This window comes from Nelumbo nucifera, chromosome 3, assembly GCF_055504915.1.
Source record: "Nelumbo nucifera cultivar China Antique chromosome 3, China Antique-T2T, whole genome shotgun sequence".
Classification (NCBI taxonomy): Eukaryota; Viridiplantae; Streptophyta; class Magnoliopsida; order Proteales; family Nelumbonaceae; genus Nelumbo; species Nelumbo nucifera.
Genome location: NC_142651.1, coordinates 95,416,621 through 95,434,484, shown reverse-complemented (window position 1 = coordinate 95,434,484; position 17,864 = coordinate 95,416,621). Strand labels below are relative to the sequence as shown.

At 37.6% G+C, this 17,864-nt stretch overlaps 1 protein-coding gene across 4 annotated transcripts; it reads left to right on the top strand.

The window, feature by feature from the left end:
• The first annotated feature begins 6,704 nt into the window (after positions 1–6,704).
• Positions 6,705–15,057, top strand: LOC104589748 (pathogen-related protein-like). 4 transcript variants are annotated; one of them, XM_088899996.1, is made up of 6 exons: positions 6,705–6,858; positions 7,017–7,173; positions 7,412–7,544; positions 7,648–7,924; positions 14,530–14,551; positions 14,798–15,057. In XM_088899996.1, exons 1-6 carry the CDS (start codon positions 6,818–6,820, stop codon positions 14,936–14,938), a joined length of 771 nt encoding a protein of 256 aa, XP_088756122.1. In that variant the 5' UTR covers positions 6,705–6,817; the 3' UTR covers positions 14,939–15,057. The 4 variants fall into 4 exon arrangements, 2 of the variants coding, with proteins under 2 accessions (XP_088756122.1, XP_088756123.1); XM_088899997.1 differs by having other exon boundaries at positions 6,719–6,858; positions 7,008–7,173; XR_016083635.1 differs by lacking the exons at positions 14,530–14,551; positions 14,798–15,057 and adding an exon at positions 9,538–10,197 and having other exon boundaries at positions 6,706–6,858; positions 7,648–8,311.
• Positions 15,058–17,864: the final 2,807 nt, after the last annotated feature.

The following is a 17,864-nucleotide window of genomic DNA, read 5'->3' as shown; positions in this document are numbered from 1 at the left end:
ACAACCAAAGATTTCTTGTCCTCACCATCTGTTCTATTCTATGCAATCATTTCCCTCTTTTGCCTTACCTATTTTTAGCTAAAGCACCGATTACTGCTGTAGCATATGCAAAAGAATCGGAATTTTTGTAGGTAAAGGATTGAAGTATCGGTATCAACTATAGATGTATCGAATAGCTTGGATATGAATACATTTTGGAAATGTATGGATATAAATAAAAGATATGAAAATGTTTGAATATGCTAAGGAAATGTATATAAATCACATAAATACACTAATAATATTAAGTATATAATTGAATTATTTATGAACAAGGTATAAACACTTGGGAAATACACATTTAATAGGTTATATGAAGAGAAATATTACAATCAACAATATTGGGGTTGTAGAACTTGTACACAACATACAATAATTATCACTCTTTCAGCTTTTATAATTATAACTTTTAATTTGTATTATTTTTTTGTAGAAAAATATTTATTTAGTATTTTTATATCAATAATAACTATTTTTTAGATAATAAACATGTTTTCATGTTTAATTTATAATTGTAAAATAAAACATATGACTTATTTTTATATTTTTCAATTTTTATTAAAGTTCAAAAAATCTAGGCCTGATACGGAGGTGTATGTGTATGATGCTGATACAATGACTCATGAAATACAAACCCAATCATATCATATCTGGCATCCCACATCCCACATATGTGATTATAAATACAGATACAATATGCCCATATTGAGAGTATCTTATTGATATTTTAACATTGGCGTAGGTCTTAGCGTTGCAAGTAACAATGGCACCATCAATGAAAGCAATGCAATTAATGAACACCAGCAACCAACCTTGATAAACCAACAATAGGCAGCAACTGGTACATATTGTAAGCTAGGATACGATCATTATAATTGGTTCGGCTTTCTCTAACCGCAGGGCTTTACATAGAGAAACTACACAGATATTCAATTAACTGAGTGGAAAATATACCGATCACTCTTTAAAAACCTCCACAGATGGAAACCCAGTGGTGATGGAGATAGGGGTGTTAATTGGATTGGATTTGGTCCAATGATTCCATTATAGATGGATCAGGTTCAATTCAATCCGATAAATATTTTGGACCATTTTTGACCGGTTCAATTTAATGTTTGGATTGTTTAATTTGTTCAAGTTGATTTTAATTTAGATTGATTCTAACCCAAACCTGGTTACTTAACATCTTTATTCGTATCTTTTATCAATGGAGAGGATATTGGTTCAATTTGACCCAATCCAATATGAATCCATTACAGAACTAGATCCAATCCAATAAATACTTTGGACCATTAAATATGGACAGGTCCAACTCAATATATTTTATTGGTATATCCAATCCATCGAAATTGATTTTGATTTGGTTGCCAAAACCAATCCATTGACACCCCTAATGGAGATATCTAAGTAATGACAGAGAGCATCCGTTCTATCATTCATAACCAGCAATACTGGCACAATGAGACCTAGCAGTTTGGCCATGTTTGGAACCAATTAAGGTTCTTGAGAGGTGTTTTTGAGCAAATGGTTTTGTATTGATATGTTGTTTTCTCATAAAATGTTTTTTGAGCAAATGGTTTTTCGCACGATTACAGCTAAATAAACGGGTTTTATTGCCACATCAGCATACTATTGTTAGCAACAGTAAAAAATCAAGAAAACACCAAAAAAGAAGTTTTTTCAAACCACACCTTTTTCCAATTTTCAATTAGTGATCTGAGAAAACATTTTTTCCAAAAAAAACATGTAACCAAGTCTCAGGTGTGATATGAGAGGCTTTCCATTAAAGTGGCCATAGCCACGGAAAGAAAGAAAACATCCAAAGATTTTGCAGAACATAGAGCAAACAACCAAAACACAAATCACAACAGAAGAAATTAGGGCAAGTCAACTTGAACTAAAAGAGAATAACCAGTCGGGACAAACATATCCACAAAATTAAAACACTTTGATCAAACGACCTCTTCGAGCCAATTCATAAGCAGCACCATTGCACGAACTTCTGACAAAGGAAAAAGGAAATACGACATCTCTTTGACATCTCTACGATGTCTCTGAACAAAAAGAAAGCATCAGTATTGATTGGGGCAGCATTGGCATTGGCTTTGATATTTATAATCTCTACTTCTATCTATACTAATAACGACCACAGCAAATTAAAATTGAACTTTATAGACCACTACTTGGGGCTGTTTGACGAGTCTTTCTAGGTAGATCATTCAACAGCCCAGTAGACAAGAAGATTACTGAGCTTTTGGGGGTCTTGATTTTAAGGATCAAGATTGTATGGGTCTATCGAACTGTTAAAAACAGTTGAAAATGCTATTTTCGATGTGAAAAGACTAAAAGCTTCATTTGAAACTTCCTAATTTTTGGCTTGTCTTTTTGCACGCTCATCTTTGTGTCTTTCGGTCCACGCAATACCGAATGAAAAAAGATTTTCACAAACCGAAAAACATGCCAAAAAATGCACCAAACACCACCAACAGTAAGTCAATTACCGTTCTCACCTCAGGTCAGCACAAGCTATGACATCTGGGCTCACAAATGATTTGATATATCGATAGAGTCCGGATCTCCTACCCACGAGAACCCTGTCCACGTTTATCGTAGTCACACATTGAGAATATCTCATCCTCTGCATAGTATTATGCAGGGGGAGATATTCCCAATTCACGGGGGGTGGTATATTGTGGGTAGGCGTGGGTAGAAGATCCAGAGTCATATCGATATGCAACATTAGTTAATGCCCGTTTGGAGGGCTGAAGCACAGCCGCTTCTGACTTTCCAAGGTGGGCCCTATACAGACAGTTTTTAAGCCATGTAAGCATGTTTGCTGAAAAATCCAAAGAAGTTGTAAGTCATTTTTTGGGCTGTCCACTTCAGCCTTTCTCAAAGTAGCTGAATCAGCTTAACAGTCCTCACAATGGACACTATGGAGATTTCCTACAACTTGAATGTCTTTTCATTGTTTTTGAAATTATCATATAAGCAGAAAAGTAGAAACATGTTCCTAAACTGTATTTTTGCTTTGAAATGGAAAAAAGTTATTTATTTATTTTTTCAAAAAGCAGTCCAAGTTTTGAAACAACAAAAAATACATATATAACCAATAACATGTTTTCTCTTTTCTGTTTTAGGCTCAGTTTGGGAAAGAATATAAATACAAATATGTACAATGCAAAACCTTGTATAGTTATTTTAAAATCTTGTATTTGCGCTGTAGAAATTTATATTTACACTTTTTCAAAATAGAGCCTTAAGATCCAATCTATTTTTAAATTGGGGTTTTCATATATTCTTGGGATTATAGCTGATAAGGGCAACTTTTGGGCCCTAATATCAATAAAATTAATACTTTTAATAAAATTTCAAAAATAGGTTAACTTTTTTAAAATAATATTAAATAAAGGCAAAAATACTGTTTATCTTCTTCCTCTTGCAGATCATTCATTCCGCCGCCGCCTCCAGCAACGCCACCGACAATGCCTCCGCCCACCTCCGCCTTTGCCTCCGGAGGTTCTTAGAGTGACGTTGCAAAAGCCCCCCAGTCAATGACAAGGTCCCAGTATGTGCTTCCCACTGCTGAAATGGCTGAAGTTGTCACTACCAAGATTTTCCAAATCTCTACCTTTTGTTGTTGTAAGTAGGGGTGGATTCGAGCCGAGCCGAGCTGAATAGTATGAGGCTCAAGCTCGAGCTCGACTCGAATAAAAAACTCATAAGCTCGAGCTCAATTTCAGAAAAAATGTTTTATAAAAAAATTATATATAAAAAATATTTTTTATTTGATATTTAAAATTAAGAATTATAATATTTGTATTATATATTATTTTCTATAATTTTATTATATATATATATATATGTATATATTCGAGCTCAGCTCATTTATTAATCGAGCTTGTGAATTGGACTCGAGCTCGGTTGAAACTGAGTCGAGCCGAGCTCGAGCAGCTCATGAATAGCTTGGCTCGTGGCCACCCCTAGCTGTAAGTTGTTCTCATGACACGACCACAATCGTTGACAAGTACTTGAGCGCATTGTATGCTTGCATTCAGTCTTTTTCTTTGTAAAAGTGTCAAGCACACTAATGAAATAGAAAGTGTTGTAAACGCTATTGACGTTGCATTTGTGTTCTCTCTTTTCATAATTTCCCCAACCATAGTAGCAGATGTACAGTTCCAGACTTCTAATTGCTTGGACTTGTCAAAACAAGCATAACAACATACGCACCACTCGTTAATTAACCAACTGGCCTGAAGATGTTGTTACAGTACTATTGTTTAAGATATCAGACCTGACTGGTTAGCTGGTCGACCAAGAAAAAATCCGGGAGGGTAACCTGTAAGAGAAAAGAAAATTATCAAACACATTCATGAATCATGATCATGAACCAAGCAATTCTTTAGTGTATACAAGTTTTCTTATTGAGTATATACCTTGTAGAGGGGAGCACATAGGCAATGGAATGCACACTGGAGTAGGAAGAAGGTGGGTGTAGACATTGTTGGAGGTGAGCGGAGGCGGTAGAGGTAGGCGGTAGTGGGTGGCGGTGCTGATGAATAATTTACAAGAGGAAGAAGATGAACATTGTTTTTGCCCTTATTTGATATTGTTTTTAAAAAGTTAACCTATTTTTGAAATTTTATTAAAAATATTAGTTTTATTGATATTAGGGCCTAAAAGTTGCCCTTATCAGCTATAATCCCTATATTCTTCCCCCTCATAATTTTTATTCAGTTATACCATTAGAACTTGTAACAATGACAAGTGGAGGATTCCATCAAAGTTTAAGAGAGTAGTGAATCATAAGTGGGGGTGTTGATAAATAAAACAAAAAAATCAATAAAAATTACTGAAGTTGAACAAACCATTAATTTTCCTATTATTAACATGAAAAAAACAATTCATATGGGAGAATACCCCCAATATGGTTTGACCCGAGGCTAGAACAAATGGATAAAAGGAATGCCATTGATGAGGAATTGGGATCCGTTCCTCACAGAGCGCCTCTCACACCGACCTCACAACCACATTCCACCATATATTGGAAACATCTTCTCATAAATAATAAATACAAGTACAGTTCAGAAAAGACATACTGTGAGGTCGATGTAAGGGGTGCCGTGTGAGAAACAGACTGGGACTCATTGAAGAGAGAGCTACAGGTGCATAGATGGTTAAGTACAGACTGGAAAAGACAAGTGGTTGGACTGTGAGTTCGGAATGGTGTAAGCCCTATTTTGTCCAAATTTGGTTCCGATATTTATCAAGCCTACTGAGTGGTCCGCCCCACTTGAGGAGCATGTGGCTCTTACACAATATGCTCCTTGATGAATATTTTTCCCTAATGATTTAGCTTGGAAGGAGTACAAATGCAGATATATAGAGTACAAAATCTTATGTTTTGCATTATTTTGTTTATATTTGCATTGTACATATTTGCATTTATACTCTTTCCAAACTCAGCCTAAAAAAAAGGTTTTATTTGTTTGGAGTGCAAATCTAAATCAGACACTTAATTTAGTTTTAGACCAATTTGTTTGTAATCATGATTTATTATACTCTTATTTAATCTAAAATTTGTATTTTCTTTTGTCTTATTTGCATTAATTGATCTTGCAAGTTTTACATTCCAAAAATTGATACAAAATTTGCACCACCTTTTATCTACTTAAATTTCTAGCTTCTACCATATTTCTAAACAAATAAAATCCTCCTACTACCTTTCATTCTCTTGCATATAGGGTGGGAACAACATTATTTTCATTTCCTATTTTAATTCTCAAAAACAAATAATACAAAGCCAAGTCTGAAGCCCAAGTAAATCAGAATTTTCACCTAGCTTATGCATTTACACAAATGCAAATGAAATTTGCACTTGAACCAAACTGAGCCTAGAATGCATGCATCCAGTTTAACACATTTGGGCCATACCATACGACCATTGGACTGAACAATCAGGGCCAACAACTTGCTAGGTCTGGCTTTTACCACAGATGAATTCTAGCGCCAAAAGCACTGTACACCCCAAAATGTCCACCAATAAAATGCATTTATTCCCAGTTTGACAAGGGGACCATCCAAAAACCAGAACCCTCTCTCTCTCTCTCTCTCTCCTCTTATGCCCATAATCATTAAATCTGTTTATCTGTCTTTACAAGGACCTCTCCTCTAGTGAATATAGACATTAAAACCTTAATTAAATGCCCCAGGTGAAATGCAGGAAGATTTTGCTAATCTGTTTGGTTTGGTTTTGCTTGTTATAGTCTGTCTTAATGAAACCTGAAACAGAATGGATTCACGAGTTACTAATTAATTAACAAAGAAACCATAGAACAACCTCACTCCAATGGTTTATTAACAACTAACAAGTGGAGAGTACAACTAGTTATTTTGCCCATTAAAAAAAAAAACAAATTGGAGTATAAAGAAAAACCAGTAGATGGTTATCAGCTTCATAAGCGTAGCCATGGGAAAAAATGGCATTTCAACAAATAAAAAAGAAAAATTAAACTTGGAGAAAATCTTGACCATGCAAGTACATGAAAACAACACACAACATACAATCAAAACAAGAGAAGACAAAATAAAGGAATTGAAAGAGAATGGGTCTAGCCCCGGTGCATGGAATTCGATCAGTACTCGACTATAAAATATCTCTCAACAATTCTCAAATTATTGGAGAATCGTTCCATCAATTAAGGTTCAGCCCTCATCCGATGGATATGGTTTAGATTGTCCATGTATCATCCCATCCATCCAGGTGGTTCCATGCATGGAGAAGATAGGGCCAATCGTTTGTTTACCATCTTTCTGGTATTCTGGATTTCTGTTTACCAAAATGGTTCATTCTTTATACGTTTTCCAGTGGCTTCTTCTCTATAAATTAATAGTACTACTCGTCTCCAGTATTCATTAATTAGTTTCTTCTCTTTCTCTCTCTCTCTCTCTCTTTCTCTGTGAAGAAAATTCAGGATGTCTTCCGCTGAGGAAATTTACAATGGTACAGTTGTAGCAGACAAGTACCGATCTCACATGCATGGGGAAGCAGAAAAGAACACCAAATGGAGACATGGTGGCCCTCCTATCTATAATCTGGTTAACCAAGTCTTCGAACAAGGTCGAACAAAGGTGGTGTAAGCGTATCCCTTATAACACCTCCATCGGTTGTTGTTTCTGCTGTTCTTGTCGTTGTTGTTGAGATCGTGTTAATGTTTGTCTCCATCTGTTTGTGCATTTTTCAAGAGCTCTGCTACAGTTTTTATATTCCCAATTTGTTTTGATGAGATCTTGTGGGGAGGAAAGACAAACCCATCAATATAATATTAATTTTTTTCCTTGTTATTAACGATCTTCTTGTTTTACACAGGAATGGCCGAAAGGATCATTAGAGGAAACGGTGCAGAATGCTGTCAAAACATGGGAGATGGAGCTCTCTCACAAGACACAGTTGCAGGACTTCAAAACCATCAACCCAGAGAAATTCAAGTTATTCGTCAATGGTGAGCCAACCCACTTCCATCTGTTTCCTTCTCCTCAAGTTTCATCAGTCGTCCAACAGACCTAATTAATTTTGGTTTTGAGGTTGACGTGCGGTAACTGCAGGGAGAGAAGGAATATCAGGGGAAGAAACTCTTAGACTTGGGAGCTACAACGCATTGTTGAAGACCTCTCTTCTTGAGAAGTTTCAGTACTACAAGGCCAACGAAGAGAGCTTCGAGTCGTCTCACGACGTCTTCCAAACGGCTTTTCCTCGTGGGTTTGCTTGGGAGGTGCTGAGCGTTTACTCTGGACCACCTGTGATAGCTTTCAAGTTCAGGCACTGGGGTTTCATGGAAGGTTCTTTCAAAGAACATGCTCCCACAGGGGAGAAGGTTGAATTGCTAGGTTTTAATCTCTGTTAAGTGGGCTTATATATTCAGTGAAATAATTGCATTGATGGGCTATCTTGTAAGTGGGTTAAATCAAGTGATTCATTTAGGCAAAGCCCGTAGACTTCAACAAAAGGGTATGGGGCTTAATGAGTGGATACCACATTTTGGCCCATATAGGCTTAATGGGATCCTATTAGGTCAAAATATAAAGGCTCCTAGGTTATGGTTCCCAATATGTTAAATCATCTAGCCGCCCTCTTGCTCTACCCCATTAGAGTCAAGAGCTGAGAGAAAACCTAATGAAGAAGGAAGATTTAACTAAGGAAAACCACAGTCGACCTACCATTGATTCATCACTCATTCCGCAAAAGTTTCTACTACTGCGATGGATACAGGTATGCACATTTAAACCTCTTTGTTAACTGCTGCATGATATTCTTTGGGATGCAACAGTCGACCTACCATTGATTCATCACTCATTCCGCAAAAGTTTCTACTACTGCGATGGATACAGGTATGCACATTTAAACCTCCTTAATAACTGCTGCATGATATTCTTTGGGATGCAACATGTCTTCTTGTTCTTCGTACATGAATGATATTGGTATGATTCTGCAAGACTAAGGATTGATTTGCTCCCCTTTATTTATTCTTACAAGTGGTATCAGAGTCATATATCATGTTCGGTTATTAGGATTATCGTTTTTCTTTTTTTTATCGATTTCTTTGTGGTTGCCTCTCGATCGATGGATACAGTCGTTCGGTTGTGTGTGCTTGTTGAACAGCCATGAAGCAAGGCTGTGTCGACCAAAAAAAAAAAAAAACAAGGACGCATTGATGATTCAATGCGGTTTTGGTCATTGATTATTCGGTTTTGACCTTGTCATGAAGATTTTGATTTCAGTCGACAAAAAAAAAAACAGGAGACGCATCGGTGTTGCGTCTTTGCTTGCGATGCCTCTCTGGAATCGGTGTTTCATGTTTGGAACCCAAAAAAAAAAAAATGACGCATCAGTGTTGCGATGCGCCTCTGGAACTCATAGAATGAATTCGCATTGATTCGATGCGTCTACAGAATCGACTCAAAAAAAATTTGGAATCGTGATTTGCATGCACGTAAGCAATTTGCATGTGTCAATTCTTCTCTCCTTTTGCATGGAAGTAACCGTGAACCCTTTTTTAACTTTGTGATGCATGCGATGAATACAGTTTTGGATGAATACTCTTTTTTTTTTCTTTTCAAATTAAATTGATTGATGTAGCATGTTACCAAAGTAGCCTCTGCAATGTAAAATTAATTTGATTTGAAATATAAAGATTTTGTGTGTTCATTGTCCATGTGGACATTGATCGGCCCAAAGGAAGGTTGATGTTTGGTCGGGTAGTGAACACACATGCGATGATGAATATTGATATTGTAAAGCTATTATCCATGTGAATAGTAGTCGGTCCAAAGAAAGGCTATTGTTTGACAGGATTTATTAGCAATGTTTGATTGTTGCATTGAGAGTGCCATTTATAATTGATGCTTCTGTGCAAACACTAAATGTCAAGTTGTGCTGGGTATCTTGCCTTTGTAATTTATATTATTGATTATATGTTGTTTTTGTTCTTTGTTCAGTTTTAGCAACTGCAAATAATGTTTCTGCTCAAATCAGTGCCATTCCCATGCTGAATGGTACAAACTTCAAGATCTGGAAAGAGAATGTGGAAATCGTTCTCGACTGCATGGATTTAGACCTTGCGTTAAGGACGGAGCGACCCATCCCGGCTGAGGACAATTCCAATGAGGCCAAAGTTGAGAAATGGGATTGCTCTAATCGCATGAGTCTGATGATTATGAAACGTTCCATACCGGAAGCGTTTCGGGGCTCTATTTCTGAGAGCAATAATGCTAAGGAATCCCTTGTGGCAATACAACAATATTTCGCCAAGAATGAGAAAGCGGAAACTAGCAACCTTTTAGCTACTCTAATTTCTATGAGGTACAAGGGAAAAGGAAATATAAGGGAGTACATACTGGAAATGTCGAATCTTGCCAGTAAACTAAAGGCACTAAAGTTAGAGATAAATGATGATTTGCTCGTGCATTTAGTTCTCATTTCTCTTCCTACACAATTCAGTCAATTAAGGTGAGTTATAATACTCAAAAGGAGAAATGGACTCTTAATGAGCTCATTTTTCAATGTGTGCAAGAAGAAGAAATAATCCAGAGAGAAAATACGGAAAGTGCTCATTTAGCATTAACCTCTCAGAATAATAAAAAGAAGAGGACTAAGGATACTGCAAATGGAATACCCACGCAGAAAAAGGTGAAGAAGCAAGGTGATGGATTTACCTGTTTTTTCTACAAGAAAGGATGACACATGAAGAAAGAGTGTCCCAAATACGCCGCATGGCGCATAAAGAAGGGTATGTCTCTCTCTTTAGTTTGTTCTGAGGCTAATTTAGCTTCTGTACCTATAGACACTTGGTGGATAGATTCTGGCGCTACTTCTCACATAATTGTGTCTATGCAGGGTTGCATCTGGAGTCGACCGCCAACTGATGCTGAAAGATTCATCTATGTAGGCGATGGCAATAAAGTTCCTGTGGAAGTTGTAGGACATTTTAGATTGATTTTAAAAGTTGTTTGTTATTTGAATTTAGTTGAGACATTTGTAGCTTCGTCATTTAAACGGAACTTAATTTCTATTTCCTATTTAGACAAATCTGGTTACTTTTGTGGTTTTGGAAATAATAAAGTTAGTATTTCTCTAAATTCAAATATTATTGGTACCGGTATTTTAATTGATCGTCTTTATATGTTAGAAACTATTGCTTCCCACAATGCAGTCCTGCATGCAAGTACTTAAGGTGCAAAGCGTAAATTAACCGAGAATTCTGCTTCCTTATGGCATAAGCGCTTAGGCCACATCTCTAAACAGAGAATTCAGAGGCTTGTGTCAGACAGAATTCTTGGTTCCCTTGATTTAATGGACTTCCAAGTCTGTATTGAGTGTATTAAGGGAAAATTGACGAACACAAAGAAAATAGGTGCCAATAGATGTATGAAAGTCTTAGAACTGATACATACGGACATCTGTGGGCCATTCCCTACGCCTGTATGGAATGGCCAGCAATACTTCATCACGTTCATAGATGACTATTCGCGGTATGGGTACCTATACTTAATAAGTGAGAAGTCTCAATCCCTGGACGTTTTCAAGTCTTATAAAGTTGAAGTTGAACTTCAACTTGGTAAGAAAATTAAAGCCGTCAAATTTGATCGTGGCAGGGAATACTATGGCAGATATGATGGATCAGGAGAGCAACGTCCAGGACCCTTTGCTAACTTCCTAAAGGAATGTAGTATCGTCCCACAGTACACCATGCCGGGTACACCCAGCATGAATGGTGTTGCTGAAAGACGAAACAGGACACTTAAGGACATGGTGAGGAGCATGATTAGTCATTCTTCTTTACTTGAATCACTTTGGGGATAAGCATTAAAAACTGCAGTGTATATCCTTAACAGAGTACCCAGCAAAGCAGTAACTAAAACCCCGTATGAGTTGTGGATTGGGAAAAGACCCAGCATAAGGCACCTACACATTTGGGGATGTCCAGCTGAAGCGAGGCCTTATAGGCCCAACGAAAGGAAATTGGACTCTATGACAGTTAGTTGTTACTTTGTTGGATACGCGGAACGTTCTCGAAGGTTCAAGTTCTATGATCCCACTACCCGCTCATTCTTTGAGACGGGAAATGCGAGATTTCTTGAAGATGTTGAGTTTGGAGGGGAAGAATTAAGGAACGTCTCTTTTGACGAAACAGTTGTCTTGCAAGAAGAGAAATTCTCTTCCTGATATTATTATCGCCAGTGATCATACAACAATTCCTGACACTGTTCATGAAGCGATTCCGGTTCAAGACAACAATGAAGTTCCTTCCATAGAGCAAACTCAATAACCTCAAGAAGTGCCATTGAGGAGATCCAACAGACAAAGGAGAAGTGCGATTCCATATGACTATATCATGTTCCTCATAGAACAAGAAGATTCGGTAGGCTTAGCGGAAGATGATCCAATCACCATTCGCGAAGCCCTTCAAAGTTCTAATTCTCAACATTGGATCAATGCCATGCAAGAAGAGATGAAATCCATGAAAGACAATAACGTTTGGGATCTTGTCGAGTTGCCTAAAGGCTCGAAACCCATTGGTTGCAAATGGATATTTAAAACCAAAAGGGATTCAAAAGGCAATGCCGAAAGATATAAGGATCGTCTAGTCGCCAAAGGTTTCACTCAAAGGGATGGCATTGATTATAAAGAGACATTTTCTCCGGTTTCTTCGAAGGACTCCTTTAGGACAATAATGGCACTTGTAGCTCATTTTGATTTAGAGCTACATCAGATGGATGTAAAGACAGCGTTTCTCAATGGAGACATTGATGAAACGATTTATATGGTTCAGCTAGAAAACTTTGAATCCAAAGATTCAAAGTCTATGGTCTGCAAATTAAAGAAATCCATCTATGGTCTCAAACAGGCTTCTTGTCGATGGTATCACAAATTTCATCAAGTGATTACCTCATATGGTTTTGAGGTAAATGTGGTTGATGAATGTGTATACCACAAGTTCAGTGGGAGCAGGTTTATCTTCTTGGTACTATATGCCGATGACATACTGCTGGCGAGTAATGATATAGGCTTGCTGCACGAAACCAAGAAATTTCTCACTAAGAATTTTGAGATGAAAGATCTTGGGGACGCCTCTTTTGTGCTAGGCATACAAATACTACGAGATCGCTCTCGAGGCGTTCTTGGATTGTCACAAAAGGGCTATATCGAAAAGGTGCTAAGCAGATTCGACATGAAAAGTTGTTTGCCGGGTGATACGCCTGTGGCTAAAGGAGACAAGTTCAGTCTCAGTCAGTGCCCCAAAATAGACCTTGAAATAAAGGAGATGCAAAAGGCTCCCTATGCCTCGGCTATAGGAAGTTTGATGTATGCTCAAATTTGTACATGTCCCGGTATAGCATTTATAGTGGGACTGTTGGGCAGATATTTGAGTAACCCAGGACTGGATCATTGGAAAGCAGCCAAACGGGCATGCGGTATTTACAGAGAACAAAGGACTTCATGTTAATCTACAGGAAATCAAACAGTTTGGAGATCATTGGGTATTCTGATTCTAATTTTGCGAGATGCCAAGACAGCAAACGATCCACTTCGGGCTATGTTTTCATGTTAGCTAGAGGAGCTATATCTTGGAAAAGTGCCAAACAGACGCTCATAGCCCCTTCAACTATGGCAGCAGAGTTCATAGCTTGCTTTGAGGCATCCAATCATGGGATATGGCTGCGTAACTTTGTCACGGGGCTGCGAGTGGTTAATGGCATTGAAAGGCCATTAAAGTTATTGTGTGACAATAAATCTGCAGTTCTGTATTCTAACAACAACAGAAGTTCTCTGAAGTCGAAACATATTGATATCAAGTTTCTATCTGTTAAGGAAAGAGTTCAGAGTGGTCAGATTTGCATAGAGCAAATAGGGACAAACTCCATGGTAGCGGATCCATTGACCAAGGGATTGCCGCCTAAGGTCTTTCATGAGCACACTGCTCATATGGGTGTAGGCATGTTTTATGATACATTGATTTAGTGGGAGTTTTCTTTTCTATTGCTCTTGGATGTACTATGGATTAAGGCATGTTTGCATGTCTACAGTTACACATAATAAAATTTATGACTCTTTCCATCATCTACATCTCTGAATATGTTTGTGACTTTGATTGATCTCTCTAAAGAATAAAGTTGAACTAGTTGGAAATAGGCATATTTTGATATCACATTGCATGTAATTTTCATGCCACTCATCCATACTTGATCTATGTCATTGAATGCATTGATATGGTGAGCATGAAAGGTTTAGTCATGCATATATGTGGTGAATGCCGTCATGCTCATATTAGTACAGGAGATGGACCGGATTGAAACTAAGGAGAAGTCTAAAGAAATTAGCATAAGAAGTGTACACATAAGGAATTCTTTCAATATAATTGTTTCAGTTCTCATATGTAGCCCAAGTGGGAGATTGTTAGGTTTTAATCTCTATTAAGTGGGCTTACATATTTACTGAAACAATTGCATTGATGGGCTATTTTGTAAATAGGCTAAATCAAGTGATTCATTTAGGCAAAGCCCGTAGACTTCAACAGAAGGGTAAGAGGCTTAATGAGTGGATACCACATTTTGGCCCATATAGGCTTAATGGGATCCTATTAGGTCAAAATATAAAGGCTCCTAGGTTATGGTTCCCAATATGTTAAATCATCTAGCCGCCCTCTTGCTCTACCCCATTAGAGTCAAGAGCTGAGAAAACCTAAGGAAAAAGGAAGATTTAACTGAGGAAAACCACGGTCGACCTACTATTGATTCATCACTCATTCCGCAAAGGTTTCTACTACTGCGATGGATACAGGTATGCACGTTTAAACCTCCTTGATAACTACAGCATGATATTCTTTGGGGTGCAACATGTCTTATTGTTCTTCGTACATGAATGATATTGGTATGATTCTGCAAGACTAAGGATTGATTTGCTCCCCTTTATTTATTCTTACATGAATTTTATGGGATGGGAGTTCTCAAGGTATAATTACTTATTAGCTACCAGCATCTCTCTACTGAATCCTCTTCTGTATTCTCTTAGAATGAAGTACTCTGGAGCATGTTTTCATGGATTCTGATAATGCCAACAATTGGCGGCCCCCTCCCATTCAACCTGCTACCCAGTATATATAGTTAACTTCAGCAACAGAGAATGAATTCAAGTTAGTCATCCTACTACGGCCCAGACTGGATGAGTTAATGACTTTCTTCTATTGCTGTTTCACAGGTTGATGAGTCTCTCAGAGCTGAAGAGGTTGAGATTTATTACGACCCGGGAGAACTGTTTGGAGGTCTAATGAAGGGACCACTGGTCTCTGCAGCCACAGCACAAGACAACCCTCCTCCACTCAAGGCTGTCCTTTCTTAAACTTAAAGGGTGATTCATCATCCAAATAAGCGTTTCATATGAGCAGCAGCCTACTTCCATATTACACCCTTTGGTGTTGATATTTTTCTCTGATACCATATGTCTTATTCTATATATCTCATTCTGTACATCCATCGATCTATCGTTAATTGAAATCCCCATGATGGTTTCAGATCAGCTTAATTATTCTGATAAGTCCAACCATGATACTTTTGCTTTTTGGTGGTCAGGTTACATAATATCACTGAATGCATGTCAAGTTGTCCACATGGCAACTTCTCATTTGGTAGAGTTTTAATGCACCATCGTCTATCTTTCCAATTGGGAAGGATGAACTGATGAACCCACTCGTAATCGTAATCCATCAGCTTTCAATACCATCAATATATATATATATATATATATAATGGGCGTTATTACCATTTGAAAACCCATCAAAGTATGGGTTCTCCTCGAGCTTCCAAATTGGGTAGGCAATTCTAATGGCCCACGGTAGCCCACTGTAGAGGAGTGAGGACCATGATTTAATGGTCCCTATCGGAGGATCAGCCACATATATGATATATCCTTGTCGTTGTCCACCACTCTCCTTCCCATCCATTCGGATTTTCAGATACCATTGACAGCCCTATTCTTAGCTTCCAAATTGGATAGGCAAGTCTAATGGCCCAACGTAGAGGACCATCATCAGTAGCTCAGCAGAAATGGAGGATCGGCCACATATCCTTGTCTTTGCCCACCACTCTCCTTCTCATCCATCCTTACTAGTAATTCAGCACTTGACATGCATGCTGTGGTCACCATCTATGGCATGGGTCGGTCCATGTTTCACACCCATCTCTCTCCGTCTTTGATCTTAGCAAGATATCTACGCCATATGAATCAGCCACAATAATGTGGTGAAGAAGAAAGCCGCATTAATAAGAAGCTGTTGTATTAATAAAAGGGAGAATGGAATTTATCGTCTTGTGAATTTTCACTTTCAAACTTGTAGAAAAATGCAGGCTTTCTATCAAAATGGATGTTCTTGCTTCCATGATATGGAAGTAGGCATTCTAGTGACTTCAAATTTAACAAAACATCCAGAACATCCAGCATAGAATTCATAGTTTACCACACAATGTTTTAAAAATTAATTCGAAACTAGAACTGCTTTGGTCACTGGTTTTTTGGTCAATGATTAGACTATTTGATCACAATGGATGATTCGTTCAATTTTAAATAAAGTATAAAACTAAAAAAAATAATTTAAATAAAAAATAGTTAAAAACTGTTGTGTGGGTCGAATGGGTTGACAATTTGACTACCCGGGTCAGTGGGTCATTAACTAAGTTAATGGTTTTTGGCAAGATTCCGGTTTAATGGTAAAGCAGAATTGGTTGACTAAATGGTTTCAGGGCCAAATAGTCCAATCGTCCAAATCAATGACGGTTTGAAAACCATGGTTTACCATCTATGGAAGTGATGAACCAAAAACAATATTTTCGTAATGGACACATTTTGTGCCATCTTGTAGTTGTTGGAAATACATGATGAAAGGACTTTCAAACCTAAACAAATCATCTGAGCCCATCTTACATTGTGTTGGCACTAGTTTTTATGGGGTTTGGGTTAGAAAGATTAGACATTAACCTTGGCTTGAGCCAAAGTTGGGTTAGGGTTTGGACCTTAATCCAATCTAACCTGTTCAGTTTATCCCCTCTTCTATTTCTGCACGGTGTTGGAACATAAGTAAAACATTTGGTAGCATCAAAGCTGAGGAAGGGACTCCTAAAGTATTTTTTCTATGGGTCATTTATTAAAACACCCCCCTATAGTTTCATGGATTTACTAAAATTTACTCTATAATTTACATTTTACTAAAACATCCCCTACAATTTTATGGATTTACTAAAATCTATCCTATAGTTTACATTTTACTAAAACACCCCTTTAGTTTGCAATTTATTTACTTACTCGACCTTCCATTAAATGACAATAGAAAATGACAGTTTTGACCCTAATGTCCATTTCAATTAATTTAATCAAAAGAAAATAAAAATGAAAATACCATTTTTGTCCTTAGTAACTAGTAAGACACAAGTAATCACTCTATTTGGTTAATTTTGTTTTCTATATGAAGAAATCTTAACAGTACTTTTGGAATAAACAATCAAAAACCCATACCCATGAACGTTTTTTACTTAATTCATGTGATCATGTTACTGTATTTAGATGGCAAAATAAACACTTCTTAGTAAAAGGTTGATTAGAGTAAATAAGTTGCAAACCATAGGTAGGGGTGGCAATTTTTCACCCAATCCACTGAACCCACCTAGTATCTAACCCACCCATTTACTTGGCGGGTTGTGTGATCAACCCATCACCCAACCCGCCCATTTAAACGGGTTGGGTTGGGTTGGGTTGTGGATAACCGTTGGGTTAACCATTACAAACATTAGTATTAAATCCTTAGCCTTTTTATTTTCTTCATTTGAATTAAATAATTTATAATTAATGCATTAATTTTCTATTATTTATTGACTAAATTTAGTTTTGTCTTGAATCAACACACTTCACCCAACATAAATCCAAATCAATTTGACCCAAGTCTGGACCGGTTCAACATGGTCTGACCCAATCCAATATATACTGATCTGGGTCGACCCGAATTCAAAATAAATCTCGGATATGATGGCTCGGTACCGCTTGCTTTGCCTGATTTGGGTCGTTCGGTCCAACCATTATTCACACAGTCCGGCTCGACCCAACACAAGCTGATTTGGGTCGACCCGAATCCAAAATGGGTTAGACCAGCGAGGTCCGAACCCTAAACCATCATGCTCGCTTTGCCCGGTTTGGATCATCCAGTTTGGTTCATATCCGTTCAACCCTACCTGAATCCAGCCTAGTCCGATTTACTTATTTTGACCCTCTTCGGGCCAAT

Coding starts and splice junctions, on each gene's coding strand:
- LOC104589748 (XM_088899996.1), top strand. CDS start 6,818: ATGGAGAAGATAGGGCCAATCGTTTGTTTACCATCTTTCTG. Junction 6,859..7,016: donor GTTTGTTTACCATCTTTCTG/GTATTCTGGATT, acceptor AAGAAAATTCAG/GATGTCTTCCGCTGAGGAAA. Junction 7,925..14,529: donor ACAGGGGAGAAGGTTGAATT/GCTAGGTTTTAA, acceptor CTTACATGAATT/TTATGGGATGGGAGTTCTCA.